This window comes from Gymnoscopelus braueri (assembly GCF_963280865.1).
Source record: "Gymnoscopelus braueri genome assembly, chromosome: 12".
In the NCBI taxonomy this organism is placed as follows: domain Eukaryota; kingdom Metazoa; phylum Chordata; class Actinopteri; order Myctophiformes; family Myctophidae; genus Gymnoscopelus; species Gymnoscopelus braueri.
The window spans coordinates 34970740-34988220 of NC_137614.1; the positions used below are offsets into that span (position 1 = coordinate 34970740).

At 41.0% G+C, this 17481-nt stretch overlaps 1 protein-coding gene across 3 annotated transcripts in view; it reads right to left on the minus strand.

Moving 5' to 3' along the window:
* Positions 1-7730: 7730 nt before the first annotated feature.
* The window catches only part of tafa5l (TAFA chemokine like family member 5, like), a 41682-nt gene continuing 31931 nt past the window's right edge, over positions 7731-17481 (minus strand). Inside the window, exons 4-5 of one of the 3 annotated variants that reach the window (XM_080445053.1) lie at positions 14666-14710; positions 7731-8966 (exon numbers count right to left, since the gene is read on the minus strand). In XM_080445053.1, the coding sequence (XP_080301179.1) occupies positions 14687-14710 (24 nt within the window). In that variant the 3' untranslated portion in view covers positions 7731-8966; positions 14666-14686. Of the gene's footprint in view, positions 8967-14656; positions 14711-17481 lie in introns of all 3 variants that reach the window. The other 2 variants (XM_080445054.1, XM_080445052.1) reach the window with 2 other exon arrangements.

Consider the following 17481-nt stretch of genomic DNA (forward strand, 5'->3'; position numbering starts at 1 on the left):
TGGCATGGAAAGGGATCCCGGGGCCCCAGTGGGCAAACATCATTTAATCAACCATCATGAGGCTCCGACACACAAGACTGTACAGATTCAGCTTTGGGTTAAAGCTGCAGTCCATGAGTTTCATATATCATACTGTATATATTGCATATATTGTAATGTGATTCAAATGTTTGTTATTGTTTCTCATTATGTATGTAATTTATATGTTGTTATCAGGGCGTCCTTGAAAAAGAGAGCTTGCTCTCAATGGGCTTCCCTGAATAAATAAAGGAAAAATAAAGAAAAAGATACATGAGATTAGAACTAGGCTTGTCACAATTATTACATAATCGCCTATTATCGCAATTATTTGAGATAATCACAATATCTTTTGCATAATCGTCTACAAGCTTCTGCCTATACCTTTTCGATCAGGTTAAAAGAAAAATGCATTCTTGTCTCACTGGAAAAAAAAGAGTATCGAAATAAATACAGTTTAAATAAGTTCTAGATTGCAGCTTTAATCAGCCATCGTAGGGCTCAGTTTAGACACACAAGGAAGAGTGGCTACAGATTGAGCTTTGAGTTAAGGTTTCAGGAGATTAACAGCACCGACCGTGTGGCAGAGAGAGAGAGAGAGAGAGAGTAGAGATGATATCAAACTAATTTTCAGCTAACAGTAAATCAAAACAGCATGGAGGGCACGTCTGAAAATAGATTTTTAAATATAGCCTCAACACACTGTGTGACCGTACGTCAACTGCAAGGCCAACTTAATAAGCATGTCATTATTCTTTAATTGAAAAGAAGAAAAAAAAGTAACGGTAAAAATGGAGCTGGGTACAATCCACATACAACAATATTTGACAATATGTTGAGTACATATTTAACGCCTGAAGGGATGTTAGTATTAAAAAGTTGTTTATCTCTTATACAGAAAAGGATGTGATCGCAAAACTGGAAGCTATTTCTGGCGAATGTCCCCTCAGGTGGGCGCTGGGGTTCAAGTGGTTAACTTATTGTGCTTTTGTCATTGTGTTTGAAATATACTATTGCTTTTGTCTGCACTCAGTTAGTCTCGCGTAATCAGACGATCAGATATCTCCGCCTATTTATTCGTCTGGTGAAATGTACAGTAAATTCAATATAATATATATTGAATTTACGTCCACTGCCTTGAAAACAAATCATATCACTGTCCCAATAAAGGTTCCGCAATGCAGTTATTATTATTATTTTGTGGACAGTTTTAGCCCATTCATTGAATTTAGATGTCACACCAGGCGAATTAGTAGGCTGAGATCTCTCTCGTCTGGCTACATGAGACTAGCACAGTATTGCACATCTATCATCAGTCGAGTCCAATGGAATTTTGCTCTTGTCATGGTGCACAGCACCATGTAATATATACAATCACTATAAAAAGTGATTTAGCTGCTTTGGCACCATGGGCTTGAGCATGAGCATGTGGAGCTTTGGTGAAAATAATGAAGGTTACTGGTGTGTGAGCCAGCCAGCCTCCCTGCTAGCTAGTTACTGGCAGTCCAAATTGTCCTCTGAAATTTAAATTCTCTGTGTGCCACCTGACAGTAGCTGTATTGAAGAGCAAATCAAACAGGGACTCATTTAATCCTCACTGCAATTAGACTGCTTGATTTACACATAGAATTATGCAGTGTGTTATGACTTGATGGCAACCCTGTATTTTGCATTGTGAGTGAGTGCCAGCTGGGCCATATGTTGCATCAAACCTTGATTTGCCTTGATTTAAATATCGCCTTCCTTCTCAATCTCCTTGTTTTATGTCAGATTGTATGCTGTGCAGTGGTGGAAAGTAACTAAGTACATTTACTTAAGTACTGTACTTAAGTACAATTTTGAGGTATTTGTACTTTACTTGAGTATTTCCAATTTCCAATACTTTTACTTCTACTCCACTACATCTCAGAGGCAAATATTGTACTTTTACTCCACTACATTTACTTGAAATCTTTAGTTACTAGTTACTTTTCAGATATAAACTATGATATAATAAAACATACATTAACCACTTTAGCCCTATTTTATACATAGGCTATTTGAAAATAGCCGATCTACAAGCTCACAACGCGTCGCGATGCGAGCTTGTTGTGAGCTTGTAGATCTGCTATTTTCAAATATTTAGTACTTTTACTTTTGGTACTTTAAGTACATTTTGATGCCAATACTTTTGTACTTTTACTCAAGTAATTTTTTTATTCTGGACTTTTACTTGTAACAGAGTATTTTTATATTGCAGTATTGGTACTTTTACTTAAGTAAAGAATTTGAGTACTTTTTCCACCACTGATGCTGTGTGGAGCTATGTTTAGGCTACACATTTCTTTACAGCATAGCTCCTTGGAGGCGAGCCGTCTAGATGAGGATCTACTGTGTGTCTGCGTATTGTTGTTGTTGTTGAGGTATAAGGTATTAGTCAAGTACATTTACTTTACTTTTTTTACTTTATTGAGTAAATAACTGAAATCAATCCTCTGTATTTACCCATCCTAACTGTGTGTCTGTCCACGACTATCCTTGCAAACCACAGCACCAAATCTCTTGGGCACACTGCTAGTCAGCCAAGGAAGTAAATATTTTATGAAATAAATATTTTTCACATCATTTTTTATATTTTTTTGTGAATTCATAATCTCCCACTGTCCCTCCATATTTGGGCAAGACAATGTCATCAATAACATGTCATCAACATGACGTCAGAGAGTCACGACACAGTCTTGTTTTGCTGAAGGCACATAGCTTGTTAATTGTCTGTATGCAAGTGATGTGTAGATGAGCGAGATAGATAGAGCCAGGAAACAGTCATGTACACACGTATTGACCCTGGTGTTAAATGATGCCACTCAACGTTTTAAAATCCAATAAACAAGTCAATAGTGCCGCATGGCCATGCAGACCCTCATCACAATCAATTTCCTGCCCCTTACACGGGTCACTGGCATATCGTGACCCCTGACTTCAAATTATCAGGAGGTGGATGGCACTTGAGGCAGTTAAATCCAACCCCCAAAAATAACAGCACATTATAACACGGCAACATTATCTGGCAGGCAGAATATATGACAGTGTGCCAAGAACGTGTACGAAAAAAAGTGTCATTGAATTCCATATTCTTCCAAACACCTTGAATCTTTGACCTTACTGTGTCCTCGGCGTGTGTGTATGTGAGAACGACAAGTCCCGTGGCTAAATTTGGCCCAGACCTCTCTCCTTGACTCACTAAATGAGGGGAGTGAAGGATGTTGTGCTCTTCTGCATAAACGCTCGCAGCCAAATAGACTTTATTAAGACCCATAAAAAAACAACATTAAAATTCACAACCGAGGGTGCTTCGCATGACCCCCAAAGAATGATAAATTAGCTTGTGTTGCACTAGCAAAATGACCATTTTATACCTTTGTACCTCTGTAGCCTAAACCCCCCCTTTCCCTTTCCGAATGACGGTTGCCCACTCCAGAGTTATTTTGAAACAACAAATATCTTTTTGTGATTTTTGTTTTTTCCTCCCTCTCCTTCTGTGTTTGTTTCCGTACCCCAAAGGAAAGCAGTAGATTGTGTAGTGAATGGCAGGCGGCCTGTCTTTTTTTCACCACATAGAGTACAATATACATCTGGTACATATAGTATATCTAGTACATCAGCTGCAGGTACTGGCTGCCCTACTTGTCTGTTAAGATTAATTTATACTCCATCACGGGAGGGTGTCGCTTGCCAAAAAGAACAGATCTACCAGCTAACAGCGTGTCATACTAACTACAAAGTATAAATTAGGCTTTAGCTGGAGACTCGGTGGGGGGGCGTAATTGTCAGAGTGTAGACACTGTCTTATCACTAGTTTGAGGGATGGCACAACAGATTCCATGTGACAGAGGCACTTCCATTTCCCAAGAGACAGACTCGTGCAGGTGTCTGGGTGGCATTTTGAGGAAATGCTTATCAGTGACACTCAGGGTGTACAAGTATGATGCATGTCTCTGAGCACACAATACACAGGAGGACAGGCGTTATATATAGATTATCACACGGTCACTCGTCACTGCCCGAGCTTATCCAACCGAGGGCAGGCTCGTGCCTGCCCAAGGAGGGATAATTCGAGGTCAATAACGAACGGCGAAGTGAAAATTTGTTTGTCACATACCCATAGGCTGTATTTTGTTCACTTTTCCCCAGGCGTCTGTATCCGAATGGGTAGAGAGGCTGTCTGGTAATCAGAAGGTCGCAGGTTCACCCCCCTGTCCGGCCAGTCTGTGTGTTCGAGTGACCCTGAGCAAGACACTTAACCCATGGGGACTGTATTATTGGCACTTCCTCACTGCTCCTAGTATGGGTTATAAATACAGAGGAATATTTTCACATAATGAAAATGTACATTGACAAATATCCCCATACAACGAAAGGGGACACAATTATTATTCTTATTACTACAAAGAAAGTAGAAATACACTTTAGATTAACATTACTGTCAATGTGGACAGGAACAGCTAACAAAGGGAATTTCCCCTTGGGGACAATGAAGTCAGGTAAAGTATAGGCCCACTGGGATTCACCAACAGTGCTGGGAGAGAGTTGGCTCAGTGTGTTGCTGCCATGTCTCACCTTCGTGGTATGCAGCTATTCTATGAACCGTTGAAGGTCACCATTTCCCACTCCATTTTGGTTCCTTTGCACTCAGATAGTGTCACAGTTGGGAATTCTACCAAAAAATCTGCAGCGGTTTGGCCGAGTTCCATCCGTGTTTGACATTTTGAGTTCCTTAAGCAGGGCTGCTCGCAGTGCTTGTTCAGCAGGGACAATAATATTGATCCTTTTCACAGTAGCCATTTTGACAGGTACAGCTGAAGGTAATGATCATTAATTGTGACCCATGTGTTTAATTTAGTAACTGTGTGCTAGCATGGACAGCTCATGTACAGTTAACTTCATGCTGGCAGAAACATTTAAATGTAACACACAATTAACAGTTTATATCTGCAGCTGTGTTTACCTGTCAAAATGGCTGCAGTGAACAGGGCCCATTTGGCTGCTGTTGAAAGCTGCCTGCTGTATAACTCCTGGGGAAGTTATGGCATGAGCTTGCGCTGACTGGACATCTCTGTATAACTCCTATAATAGAACAATGTTTCCCAAACTTTTTAGCTCGAGACCAAAAAAATGATTTTTATGTATCGCTGGTACTCAAACTAGTGAAATATGTCTCCGATCTACGCTCACTACTTCTTAAAGTAAAAAAAATAATTCATGGAATTTCTTTGAATTTGTATTTATTTATGACATTCTTTGGAAAACATTTAGTTTTTTTTAATGAAATATATATTAAAATACTTTAAAAAAATATATATAGGTACTTAACATTTTTATGGGTTACTCAAGTCGCGACCCACAAAAATGTATCCGCGACTTAAATGGGTCTCGAACCACTGTTTGGGAACCAGCTTGCGCTGATTGGACAGCTGCTGTATAACTCCATGGGAAAATATGGCAGCTACAATCACTCCAAGTTTTTCTCCCTCACATTCATCACCATGGCAAATAAAGGGTTAGGCTTGGTATATGATAAATACATTTATTGTGGTGCTGTGCTCATGCCCATTGGCTAAAGTGGTATCCTATATGTTACTGGTGAAAATGTTCTTTATTTAATATGGTAACAATTTCTATTAATAATGCTTTTTAACTATTGGAATCAATTTCTGTTAATAATGCTTTTAACAATTAATAATGCAATTATAACACATTATAAAGCATTTTATAATCAATCATAAGGACTGTCAAGTAATATCTCAAATTTGCTGGTCATCGCGTGCTCTGAGTAAAGTAATGACATTCCTGGAGGTGTAGGCAGAAATGTTTTGTGTGATGACCACTTACAGTAGCTTATAATCACAATATAATGCATTATAGCTGTAATTATAATGCATTTTTAAATTATTAATGTATTACAACTATGAGAATTTCAGTGTTAACGCAAAGTTCTGTGAGTGACCAGCAATTACAGTATGAATAATTATGATTCCTGACCTTATAAGTAATTATAAAATGTCATGTGTCATGATTCTTGTTATAAAAGCAAGCAAAGTGTTTACCATTACAAGATTTTCAGGCCTGAAAATCTACTAGTGCTGATTAGAGCACTACATCACGCAAACTTGGTTAAATCAAATCTGGCTGTTACATTTGTAACGCCCACATTGCAATTTTAATATAAGATAATTATACAGTGTTACAGTATCACATATGCATTATTTAGCCTTTTTGGAAGCCTTTTTTCTAAACTTTCATTTCTTTGAACTGGGGTTGTATTGTCACAGCAGGAGTTCCAGAAGACCAGGCATACCGCTGTTTTCTCATAGGAACCCTGTGTAGCCTACTGTAAGTCTCTACCAATAATGACCATGTGCTTGCTAGCTTAAGTCCCCAGCGAGCCGTCATTGGCATCTCATTAGCACTATGCTAAGCTAATGGCTCAGTAAATGGACTTTTATGTGGGCATAAAAGCTAATTCGCTACGCTGCGACGCTGTTCACCGATGCTGTATTTAGCAAGTCCAGGCCCCCAGGAGTGTGTTTGTGTGTCATTAACCATGTCCAGATGTCTGCTGTAAAAAGGAAGATAAGACAACAAAACAAAAATGGAGCCGATACCCTGAAACTTCAAAAGGGAAGATAAAAGGCTACAAAACAAAAATGGAGCCTTGTCATCATGCAATGTTATGGTTGCTTTTCTCTGGGACCGACATTTTCACAACATTAAGAATAGCATTTTCAAAGCTCAGTTTGCCAATACCAGCACATTTTCAACCATCACCTCTGTCTGTCATGAGTCTGCATAGTAAAATCCCGTTAATTTATCAATTTGTAACTCTGAGAGTGTATGTAACCAAATGGGCCCAGGTCCATTTGGTTACATTTGGCTAGATTTTCATTGATACGGTTGCCTGTCCGTCCATACGTGTATGTCTGTACATCCATATCTATCCATGTACTGTACTGTACATACGTACATACGTCCCAACCCTGTGACATAGGTCAGGAACGCCTTGAGGGAATTTCCTGACATTTGGCACAAGTGTCCACTTGGATGCTAAGGTCAATGTCACTGTGAAGGTCACGCACGGCCCCAACACACAAACGCACGCACAGACTCACACGCGCACGCCCACACACACACACACACACACACACACAAAGATGCTGCCTGCACATGTATGCAGGTGATGCAAAGTGTGCAGTGCACAGATGGACACGTACACACACAAGCCGAGGGAAGGTAGGCTCACCTTTTATCCTGCTGTTTTTTTTAAAGAACACATACTGTACATTACATTTACATGGAGATATATTGTACTGTAATTCTGACAAAGAAAGGGAAAAAAAAGAAAAGAAAAACTAATTCCCAATATCTTCTCTCATTTTCTGCCTTATTTCTTGCTGAAATTATATTTATGGCACATAAAAATACTGCAAATGCATTTGCTATTTCAAGTATATTACACATCTGCAGTCAGGCGACTGCACATTCTGTTTTACGACCCAAATATGTTGCATAGCAAAACATATGCAATTTAGACAGCAACGCTGAAATACATTTCATCGCTCACGAATGGATTTTAATCACAGAATTTAACTTATGCGACAGCTCTTTCAATACCCCCACCCCCCCCAATATAAATATACCTATATATCAAAGAAGGAAAATCAATGTCTAAACACAGCTCCTGATGAATACAAATGAGTTCAATGTATGCAAGACTGCCGATGTCTGATTTGGACTGATGTCCCAAAAATATACAAGAGTATTAATGACATGTTGTATATGATTTATTTCACAGTGTATCTCAGGATGCACAGACCCCAGCTCACGCACGCATGTGCGCATGTGTGCACACAAACACACACGCACGCTTGCACGCATGCACGCACGAGCACGCACGCACGCACGCGCACGCACACACACACACACACACACACACACACACACACACACACACACACACACACACACACACACACACACACACACACACACACGCACGCAGATGTCCGATGAGCACACCCGTTTAGTGTGCAGGTGATTTTACTGATGAAATCTATGGGGATAGCTAGTCTACAGTTGCATCACATACAGTACATACGATATGAGCCACGTCAGTCAACAATGTCCCCATGTCACTCGCATGGTCACCGCCCCCCTGTCAGTCCATTCACCTGGTTCACTGGAGAAAGTGTCACATCCAAATACGTTTGTATCATTCCCACAGAGTCTCATGCCGTTTCAAAATGTCCGCTCGATGCATGTGGTTTCTGGAGTTAATGTAGGCTAGAGTGTAGCAAGTTTTACTGTACCTACATGTACAGTAGGGACACAAGGGACATGGCTGGAATCCGTTCAAAGACATGTCTCAATCCCCAAGAATGTTCCTCTTTACGAACGAGCACAGCCATCCAACAAATCTCTGTTGTAGTTTGGAATAAACCTGGGATGGATCCACGGCAGTGGTGGGAGAGGGGGGGGGGCTCTGAGTTTTGAAAGTCCTTGTCATGAGTTTTAAGCAAAGCCATTAGTAAAGAAATGTCCACGAGATGTCCTCCCCCAGAAGAGCAGATGTTGGCACATGACAAAACAATACAAAGAAGTTCAAAACCAACTGAAATACCACAAATGTTCTTTACAGGTGTTTGCTGTAAAATTAACTTTTCATAATCTGACTCGGGTGAAGATTCCATGCCGATGGTGTGCCATGACGCTCTCCTCTCAGAGAGTTCAGGGTGGTTTTTGGGACCAAATTGAAGAGCTGAGGGTGTTTTACTGTGTGTGGTGATGGAGGGTTTCCAGGAGTTTGCAGTGAAGGTCAGGGCTTTGTGTTTCAGTGATGAGCGTTGCAGTGGTGAGTGGACGCGATGGTGTAGTGATTGGCCTCAGTCCCTGTTGCAGCATGGATGTCGATAAACCTGCATGACAGTGGGCAGAGGGGAAGAGGAGGGGAAAAAGGAGGGGAAAAAACTCATTACCAGGTGCCGAGTTGTGCTGGGCTGAGCCTTTGTCTTTTCCAGCTGTTATCTGTTATGCTAATAAGGGTAATTTATAGTTTGTCGAATTTCAAAAGGGTCCATGAAAAGTATTCAAAAGTGTCAATGTGACACTTTGAAAAACACAGTTGAAATTATTGTTTTTGACCAGCAACATGGTTGTGCAATAAAGTATAAATAATAACACACACCAAGAATGATAGCTAGGAAGATAATTATTTAACGGTATTGATGTGATCCTCACACTGATGAATGATAACGTTCTGTAAACACGTTGAACGTTGTTGAACATGACATCCTGTAACTCTAGATGGATTCGCTCCCCAGTGTCGTAATTGTCATGGTGGACTACACCATACATTTATTTCCCTACTTTTTTTTATGTTGACATTTTTAAGATTTTTTTCTTTAACCACATGCCCAAAAATAGGAGCATCTGTTTGAAAGTGGTACATGTTTATGGCTAGTTTAATCATCCTGCTGACAGTTCAGTCACAGTCAACTAGAATTTAAACCCATTCTAAACAGGCCAGCGCCAGGTCACAAATGGGGCTCAGAAGGGCTGAAAGTCTTTCACAGTTGGAATCTGTACAGAAGCGGGCTGGCATCGTGGGAGACTTCCTAACCATGATTTTCACGGCACAGCATGACACGTCACACAGCCCTGTGGTGGAAAATGGGAAATTGAACTTTCTCCTCGAGCTCGAGCTCGGTGTAATAAAAATGTTCATGATTGGAAATCAGACAATTACAGAAAAAGTCTGGACTGGCACATATCACATAGAAGTACACCCCAGTCTCGTCGGTTTCAGGGAGAAATTCTGAAGTTGATGACATATTTTAGATTTAAAATAATTACCAAGGGTGACAGTAGGCATCCGGGACCGTCCTTATGAATCTTTCAGACGCTTAACTCTTTAAGACCGGGAACGTATCTGTGTGTCATTTTTAGATTTCTTTGGCAAATCAAAAATAGCAGATATACAAGCTTATAGCGTGGCACCGAGCTTGTAGATCTGCTATTTTTTATAAATCATGAAAAGTTGTGCAAATATTTTATTTTATTTTTTTTTGTAACTCAAATCTTTGCTTCTGGGGGTTCCTGGAACTAAATATTTTAAATGTTCGCTTTAAAAAATATATAATCCAAAATGTGCCACGAATTTAAAAAAATAGAAGATCTACAAGCTCATAGCGCGGCACTCGGTGTCGCAAAGGGTTGCATTGGATTCCCAGTCAAGGAAAATCTATATTTATAAATGTCCTCAATGTGCCTTTAGTAATAATACCTGTGTTCTGCATTTGAGCAGTCATGTTCATGGGGGCGGGATTCAATTCAAGCTCAAGCAGAATCCCTTCTGCTCTTTGAAAAGCACTAGAGGTTCAACAGTCTTGAACTAATCAATTTACCGTAATTGCTTTTAAATGATATTCGGTAATCAGTAATTTAATCGAATAATCGATTAATAATCAACCCCTATTTTGGGCATCTCATTACAGGCAAAAATCGTAAAAAATGTGAAAATAGCTGCTCTAGAAGCTCACAACGTGTCACAATGCGACACTTGAGCTTGTAGATTCATTGATATATTTACAACTTTTCTTTCTTCAAAACCCTGCTTCTCCATTATTCGATGAATCGATAGAATAATCTCTAGGAAATAATCAATAGTTGCAGCCCTGAAAAGCACTCAGTTACTGCAGGCTCACCTGCACGTAAGCTTGGGCAAACCTGGATGCAACTAACCGACCTTGACAACGGTTTCCAAGGGAACAAAGCTCGACGGAACATAAGGCTGGTCCCCGAGTCATATTAATTACGCTGACCAATTACCACAGTCGATGACGTTTAGGGAATGACATTTGAAAACCACACATTTGCTTAACCACTTGAATCCCAGCATCCCTACTCTTGGGGGAAACATTCGACCCAAAAAAGCAGATCTACAAGCTCGAGCTGAGCTTGTAGATCGGTAGATCTTGTAGATTTTTGGTGAAGAGATTTGGTGTAGAGTGAAACAAGAATGAATTGGATATAAACATATCCAATTTGACTGTGTGTGTGCAGCATAACACACTTGCTCGCGCACATGCATGCGCATTCACGTGCACACGCATTTGCGCGCACGTGCGCAACACGCACGGACACGCACACACCATAAAAAACATGCAGACGTAATGTTAAAACATTGTGACAGCGCACCTTGACCAATATGAAAACATTACATTGCATATGTTATGAATAGCATTAAGCATTAAGTGTGAATTACATCAATAAATATGAATGACAAAAAGATACATGTGAGCCTATATGCATGGCAATAAGTGCATGGCAAAAGGTGTATTTTTTCCTAGTAAAAGTCTGCATTTGTGTTGGATGTGAATAGTTTCTAGTAGTTACAACTATAATTTATATAATTTATCTGACGCTTGCTCCAGTCTAATTTCCCACTCTACAATCACCAGCAGTACTCAAGATGAACGTTGCATCGTTCTTCTAGTGATTGATAAGGTTACAATACAGCAGGACATTATTGCATGTCTTCCATACACAGCCATGTGAACACTCATTGTGTTTTCTGTGGCTGTGTATGAATCTAATAAATGCTACTGTATGTATGGAATTAAGCTGCAACTATACTGACGAACGGTAAGACAGAATGCAGCATGTTTATTCTGCTGGTTTTATTTTACAATTAAGGCCACTAAAACTGCAGAATGAATTAATTGCTGAATGGGGTTTGACCAGAGCGATCAGCAGTGGTGGAAAAGTACTCAATGTTTTTACTTAAGTAAAAGTACCAATACTGCAATGTAGAAATACTCTGTTAAAAGTAAAAGTCAGGAATTCAAAATTGACTTGAGTAAAAGTAAAAAAAACAGTATTGGTATTAAAAAAACAGTATTTCAAATAATTGTAGTGGAGTAAAAGTATAATATTTGCCTCTGAGATGTAGTGGAGTAGAAGGAAATACTCCTCTTAAGTACAGTACTTGAGTAAATGTACTTAGTTACTTTACACCACTGGCTATCAGACGCTGACAATCGTCAGTCAGATGAGGGACTCGAGTCAGTGTTAGGATCCCATCTCCAGGAGGCCGTAGTTTAGGATAGATCCTATAGCCCGAAGGCCCCCTTTCCACAGCCACGTCTCTTTCCTGCCTTGGGTATAATTAATATCATATTTAATATGAACGGAGTGCACGCCTTCTTATTGCCGGGTGTGTATAGGACTGTGTGTGACACACAGTCAAAAAGTGCACCAAGTAGGTCTGTTTCGTTAAGTATAGAGGGTTTACGTAAGTGGTTAAGTCTTCCGATTACATTCCATTACCCCCCTCCCCCCCAATAAGAAATCTCTCCATAAATATATCACAGAGTGCTTCCTTGCTTCTGCAGGAGACTTGGCCATCTTAAGTAGCCTCTCCTTTTCAAGTAGCCTCCATGGGCTTTGTTAATATGCAGCCGTACGCATTTCAAAACATCTACCTTTGATTTCACTTCTGGCTGTTTCTCTGCATAGCCAGATCAAAGTTGCACCGTACTCTGGTGGGAGAAGGAGCCAATTGGGTCTTACTCACGTGTTAAGACAGCATTAATTAAAGAAAGGGACACTGTGAAAACGTCTCTTAGAGTTAAAATGAAGACTCAGGACTTTCCAGTGTGGAGGGAGCAGTTCCTGGTGGAAAATAAATGATTAAAGCATCCGATGGTCGACACAACATGGCTGTATGCTGTGGTCTGAGTTTATTCTTTCTTTATTCTTTATTTTTTGAATACGTATTTGCTCTTGATTTGTCTAATATTTGCGAAAAATTTGATGAAATCTGGCTTCCCCTCAATAATTGCATTTCTGGAAAATTTGATAAGACTTGATGTTAACTTAACCTCAACAGTTAACCATGCCAAACTGTGGTGCATCCACTAATTAATCGGAGTTAACCACTTAAGCCCTATACTTCGTCATACAATGCATGGTGAAAACAAGGTACACAACGTATCACGTTGTGAGGTTGTAGATCTGTGATTTTAGCATTTTAAAAAAATCTTTTGACAATACAGTATAACATCATGCCCAAAATCTGTATGTAGGCTAGGATGAAAGTGATTTAGGGGTGAAACAGTTACTCTGACTAATCAATGTAATAAATTTTTTTTACAATTTAATAATAAAAATCAAACATTTTTTTTTTTTAAACAGTAGCAGATCTACAAGCTCACAGTGTGGCGCCATGCGTCACATTTTGTGCTGGTTGTTTTTGTGCGACACCAAAATATAAAACAGACAAATCGATTTAGTCGATTATGAAAAATCGATTAGAATTTCAAGTTGACAAGTTGTTGATAGATTATGATGAATACATTTTTTCCTTACAAAACGCACTTGTCGATTATTCAATTAATCACAACAATATTCAATAGAATAATCGCTAAGAATATAATTTTCAGTGGTTAAGACGACTCACAATGAACATGCCTTATGTGCTACATGTGTATGTGTACATTATATCAATCGACAGGACCACATTTCATCCAGATGTGATTCACAATGATAGGGCTGGGAATGGAGAAAATGCATGTTAATTAGGCCATGTTTAGACGACAGCAGTCTCTAGAGAAAGCGGCAAAGTCCTGTTGCGTTCTCACTTTAGCATTTTTACACGCGTTTACACGGAGACACAACAGTGATCGAAAACACTATAGTGTGCATGCCAGCTGGCTAGGTGGCAGAGACACGCTGCCAGATAGACCAGTCACGCATGCGTGGAACCACTTCCGTTCTACTTCCTGGCACAGCTGCCTGTTTGTTTACATACACATACAGTACAGCAATGCAGTGTGGTTCTGCGCAGGGTTGCCAGGTTCGCGTTTTTTTTGGGCTTGTTTCTAAAGTGAAGTTGTTAGGGCTTGTTTCCTAAATGTTGTTTAGAGACCAGTGGTTCTCAAACATTTTCATGTCAAGGACCCCCAGATTAATATGTAGACCTATTTGTCTGCAGAGTAGACCCCCATCTGTCCCCGACCCCATCATATTTTATGCCAGAGACCCAGTTGTTAAATGTTTAAAAAAACATTCAGCATTTTTCACATTTTCTTAATCGGCTATTTTCCAATATCCAATGTATACAGGTTTAAAGTGCTGACGTAGCCTAGCCCCTGGCCTAGTCGCTTCTTTTGGGCTTGTTTTCATAAACCCGGTTGCTTATTTCTCTCACAGAATCTGGCAACACTGGTTCTGCGGCTCGCTACTGCGAGCCAACGTGAGCCATGACATCACACGATTTGCGGATTCCCCGTATTGCCTGTTTGCCTGCGTTTTCAAAGATTTCATACTCATGGAAGGTGGTTTCACTTTGCTACGTTTTCAACCCCCGACAGCACCATTGCCGTCTAAACGGACGGCACATCTGATATTTCATTTTGCCGTTTTTCTCTAGAGAACAGGGCCTTATTGTTAACATCGCAGGCTCTTCAAAGATGAATGTGTACTTCTGTGTTCTGAAAAGAAAAGTGCTTCACAAGATGCAGGAATGAAAACGTCCTTGTGGGTGTGTAAATGCACCAAGGCTGCATTGTATCTGAGCTTCATTCAGTATAGAAGATAAACTCACAGTACTTACTCGCTGCATTCTCCCAGCTCTCTACGATGGCTCCTTTGGCAAAGGCTAGAAAGAAGAAGAGAAGGTCGACATCAGAGAAGCACAAAGTGAAGACTTCACAGTATTTTACCAAAATAAACTATCATGCAACCCCCACCCCCCCCCAACCCCACCCCCTCAGTGAATTGGCCTTGGACGCAGAACAGCATATGTCCTTGTTAAACCACAGATGGCGCAGCTCTCAATTATATCCAAGGCAAAGTGTTGGAGAAAAGAAGGTTATTTTGTCATCTGCTACATTTTATGACCTCCATGGACTCTGCTTCTCTTTGTAACGTCCGCCAGAACTTCTGGGGTTAACGGACAAGAGTGATCCCCGTGCTTCTATGAATCTATTTCACCCACGCTGATTTCAAATTAATAATCTAATGTATCATATTAGCTGTAGAGAATAACAATAAAGAAACGTAGTGTGCTAATTTCACCTCTCTGTAGCTCTCTGAGCAACAACTGGCCGTTTCCCACTCTCGCACCGTGTTAACCCATTAAGACCTGGTATCTGTGTCATTTTTAGATTTGAGCTAAAAAGCCATATTTCACCCTTTTGGCTATTCAAAAATAGCAGATATACAAGCTCATAGCGCGGCACCGAGTGCCGCGCTATGAGCTTGTAGATCTGCTATTTTTGAAAAATCGTTAAAATGTGTGCAAATCTTTGAATATATATATTTTTAAAGCGAATATTTTTAACTCAAATCTTTGCTTCTGGGGGGTCCCTGGAACAAAATATTTTCAGATGGGGGTCCGCGGCCAAATACATATAATTTTGGGGGTCCTTGGCATGAAAAAGATTGAGCACCACTTATATAGAAACATACGTTTTTCAGAATAATGTTGGGATTTAGGAGACATGTAGAATCGGCTTCAGGTCTTAATGGGTTAATACTGGACATGAAATGGCTGTGTTTTCCTCTTGACTGGAGGAAGAAAACAGCTCCCTCGGCTTCTTGATGTTGGTGAATGAGCCACTTTTGTGCAGATAATGGCCGGGCTAATCATAATCAGGAAGCTAATGGCCTGTTCAGCCAATCGCGCCGGCCGAGGCGGGACGGCTGTCTGGGCAGCGCATTGGCATTCCCAGCAGCCTCTGCTCTCCCCTATGTGCTGTGCCAGGCATTCTGCAGCAGCGGGGGTGAACTTGGTATTCTGCTGCCCACCCCGGGCCTGCCGTTCCACGTGCCTGTCTGTCTCTCTGTGGGCTGTCTGTCCGCCTGCAGTCCTCTGATCCACCAACATGTCATCTAAATGCTAAGTATTTTCTATTGCATCTTTAAATCAAAACAAGAACTGGGTGCCGAGGGCGGGTGAAGGGGTGCGGGGGGGGGGGAAAGCTGATAGGGCCAACACAGAATCTTCACAGCAAAACCTCTTGGCTCTTTGATTACATTGAGGGGGGGGGGGGGTGAGAGAAAATGTCGAGTGAATGTTTAGACCCTTCTGTGTTTTCTCTGTCGGTGTGTGAGAGGAATTCCAAGATCATGCCATCTATTCAAACGTACGAGGGCGAAAAGCTACATGATAGATGGCAATACACATAGACTCGGTGCTTTCTTCCCCTGCCATTCTAGGAAAAATAAGAAAAGAAAAAAAACAAGAGCTTTTCGTTTTCCTTTCAATCTAAAGACGGGCTACTGCTGTACCTTTATTCCTCCCCACAATAGAACCCCCCACCAATTCCCTCCCTCGCTCTCTATCTCGCTCCCCAGCTATTGATCGGGAGGGATTCTTGAAGTCAGGAGCAGAGTGCTGAGGCGGCAGAAGTCGGGACTATTAACTGCTCCTACTAATTAAAAGGGTAACAAGGTGAGGTGGGCCCCCCATGAGATGAGGTGGGCAGGAGACAGAGAGAGGGCCCGCTCGCCTGCCAACCATGAACCGCTGAGCAGTACTCACACTGCCCATGCTGGTTACAAGGCAAGAAGCCAGCGGCACTGCAGACATATTCATCTACCACTGGCACGGGGGGGGGGGAGGGGGGGATTGAGAGATTGAGGAGGGGATAGAAAGACACTAATGAGCATTTTGCTAATTGCACAGGTTGCTAATTGCCCATGCTGGGGGTGAAAGTGAAACTCCTGTATCCCAGCCTGGAGCGATAGGTGCTTTTGTTCGAGCCTGCCTTGTGCACACAGTAATCAGCGTAAATGATTACGTTTCAGAGTTCAAATGAAGGCTGGGATCTATGAAAGAGTGCCAACAGGCACTGGCAAAAAACATTATAAACGATTCAATTAAACTCTTTCCCTTATCATCAAAACAGCATATTTGGAGGATCAAAGCCTCTTCGAAATGGAGTACGCTTCAGATTACCCAAATCAACCCTGCAAAAAAGGGTAATTCTGCCAACCCCTCTACATAGAAAGTCTGCCTAGTGGAACGTCCACCTCAGGTAAAGCAGCTTGTTTGTTTACTGCTCAAGGGGTGTCAGAGCGGGCTGCTATAGAGGACTTCACTGCCTTCATGAACTAAAGACTCCCAGAGCTACTAGCTATTAGCAGCCACTAGAAATGCTGTTATTATAAGTTATGCCTTTTTTTCAGCTGGTTTCTGCCAGCTGTCCGGCAGAAATCACTCCAAAATGTTCATTTTTCAGGAGTTAGGAGGATTTGTTTTCTGCCGGACAGCAACGATATCATCTTCATATATGGGTTCTCACCGATGACATCATTTCAAGAAATAAGGTACCTTCATCAGGTATCACTGTTGGGGATACCTGATGAAGGTCAGTTGGACCGAAACGGTGTACTCGCAACGCATTGACTGCCTGCTCCTACGCA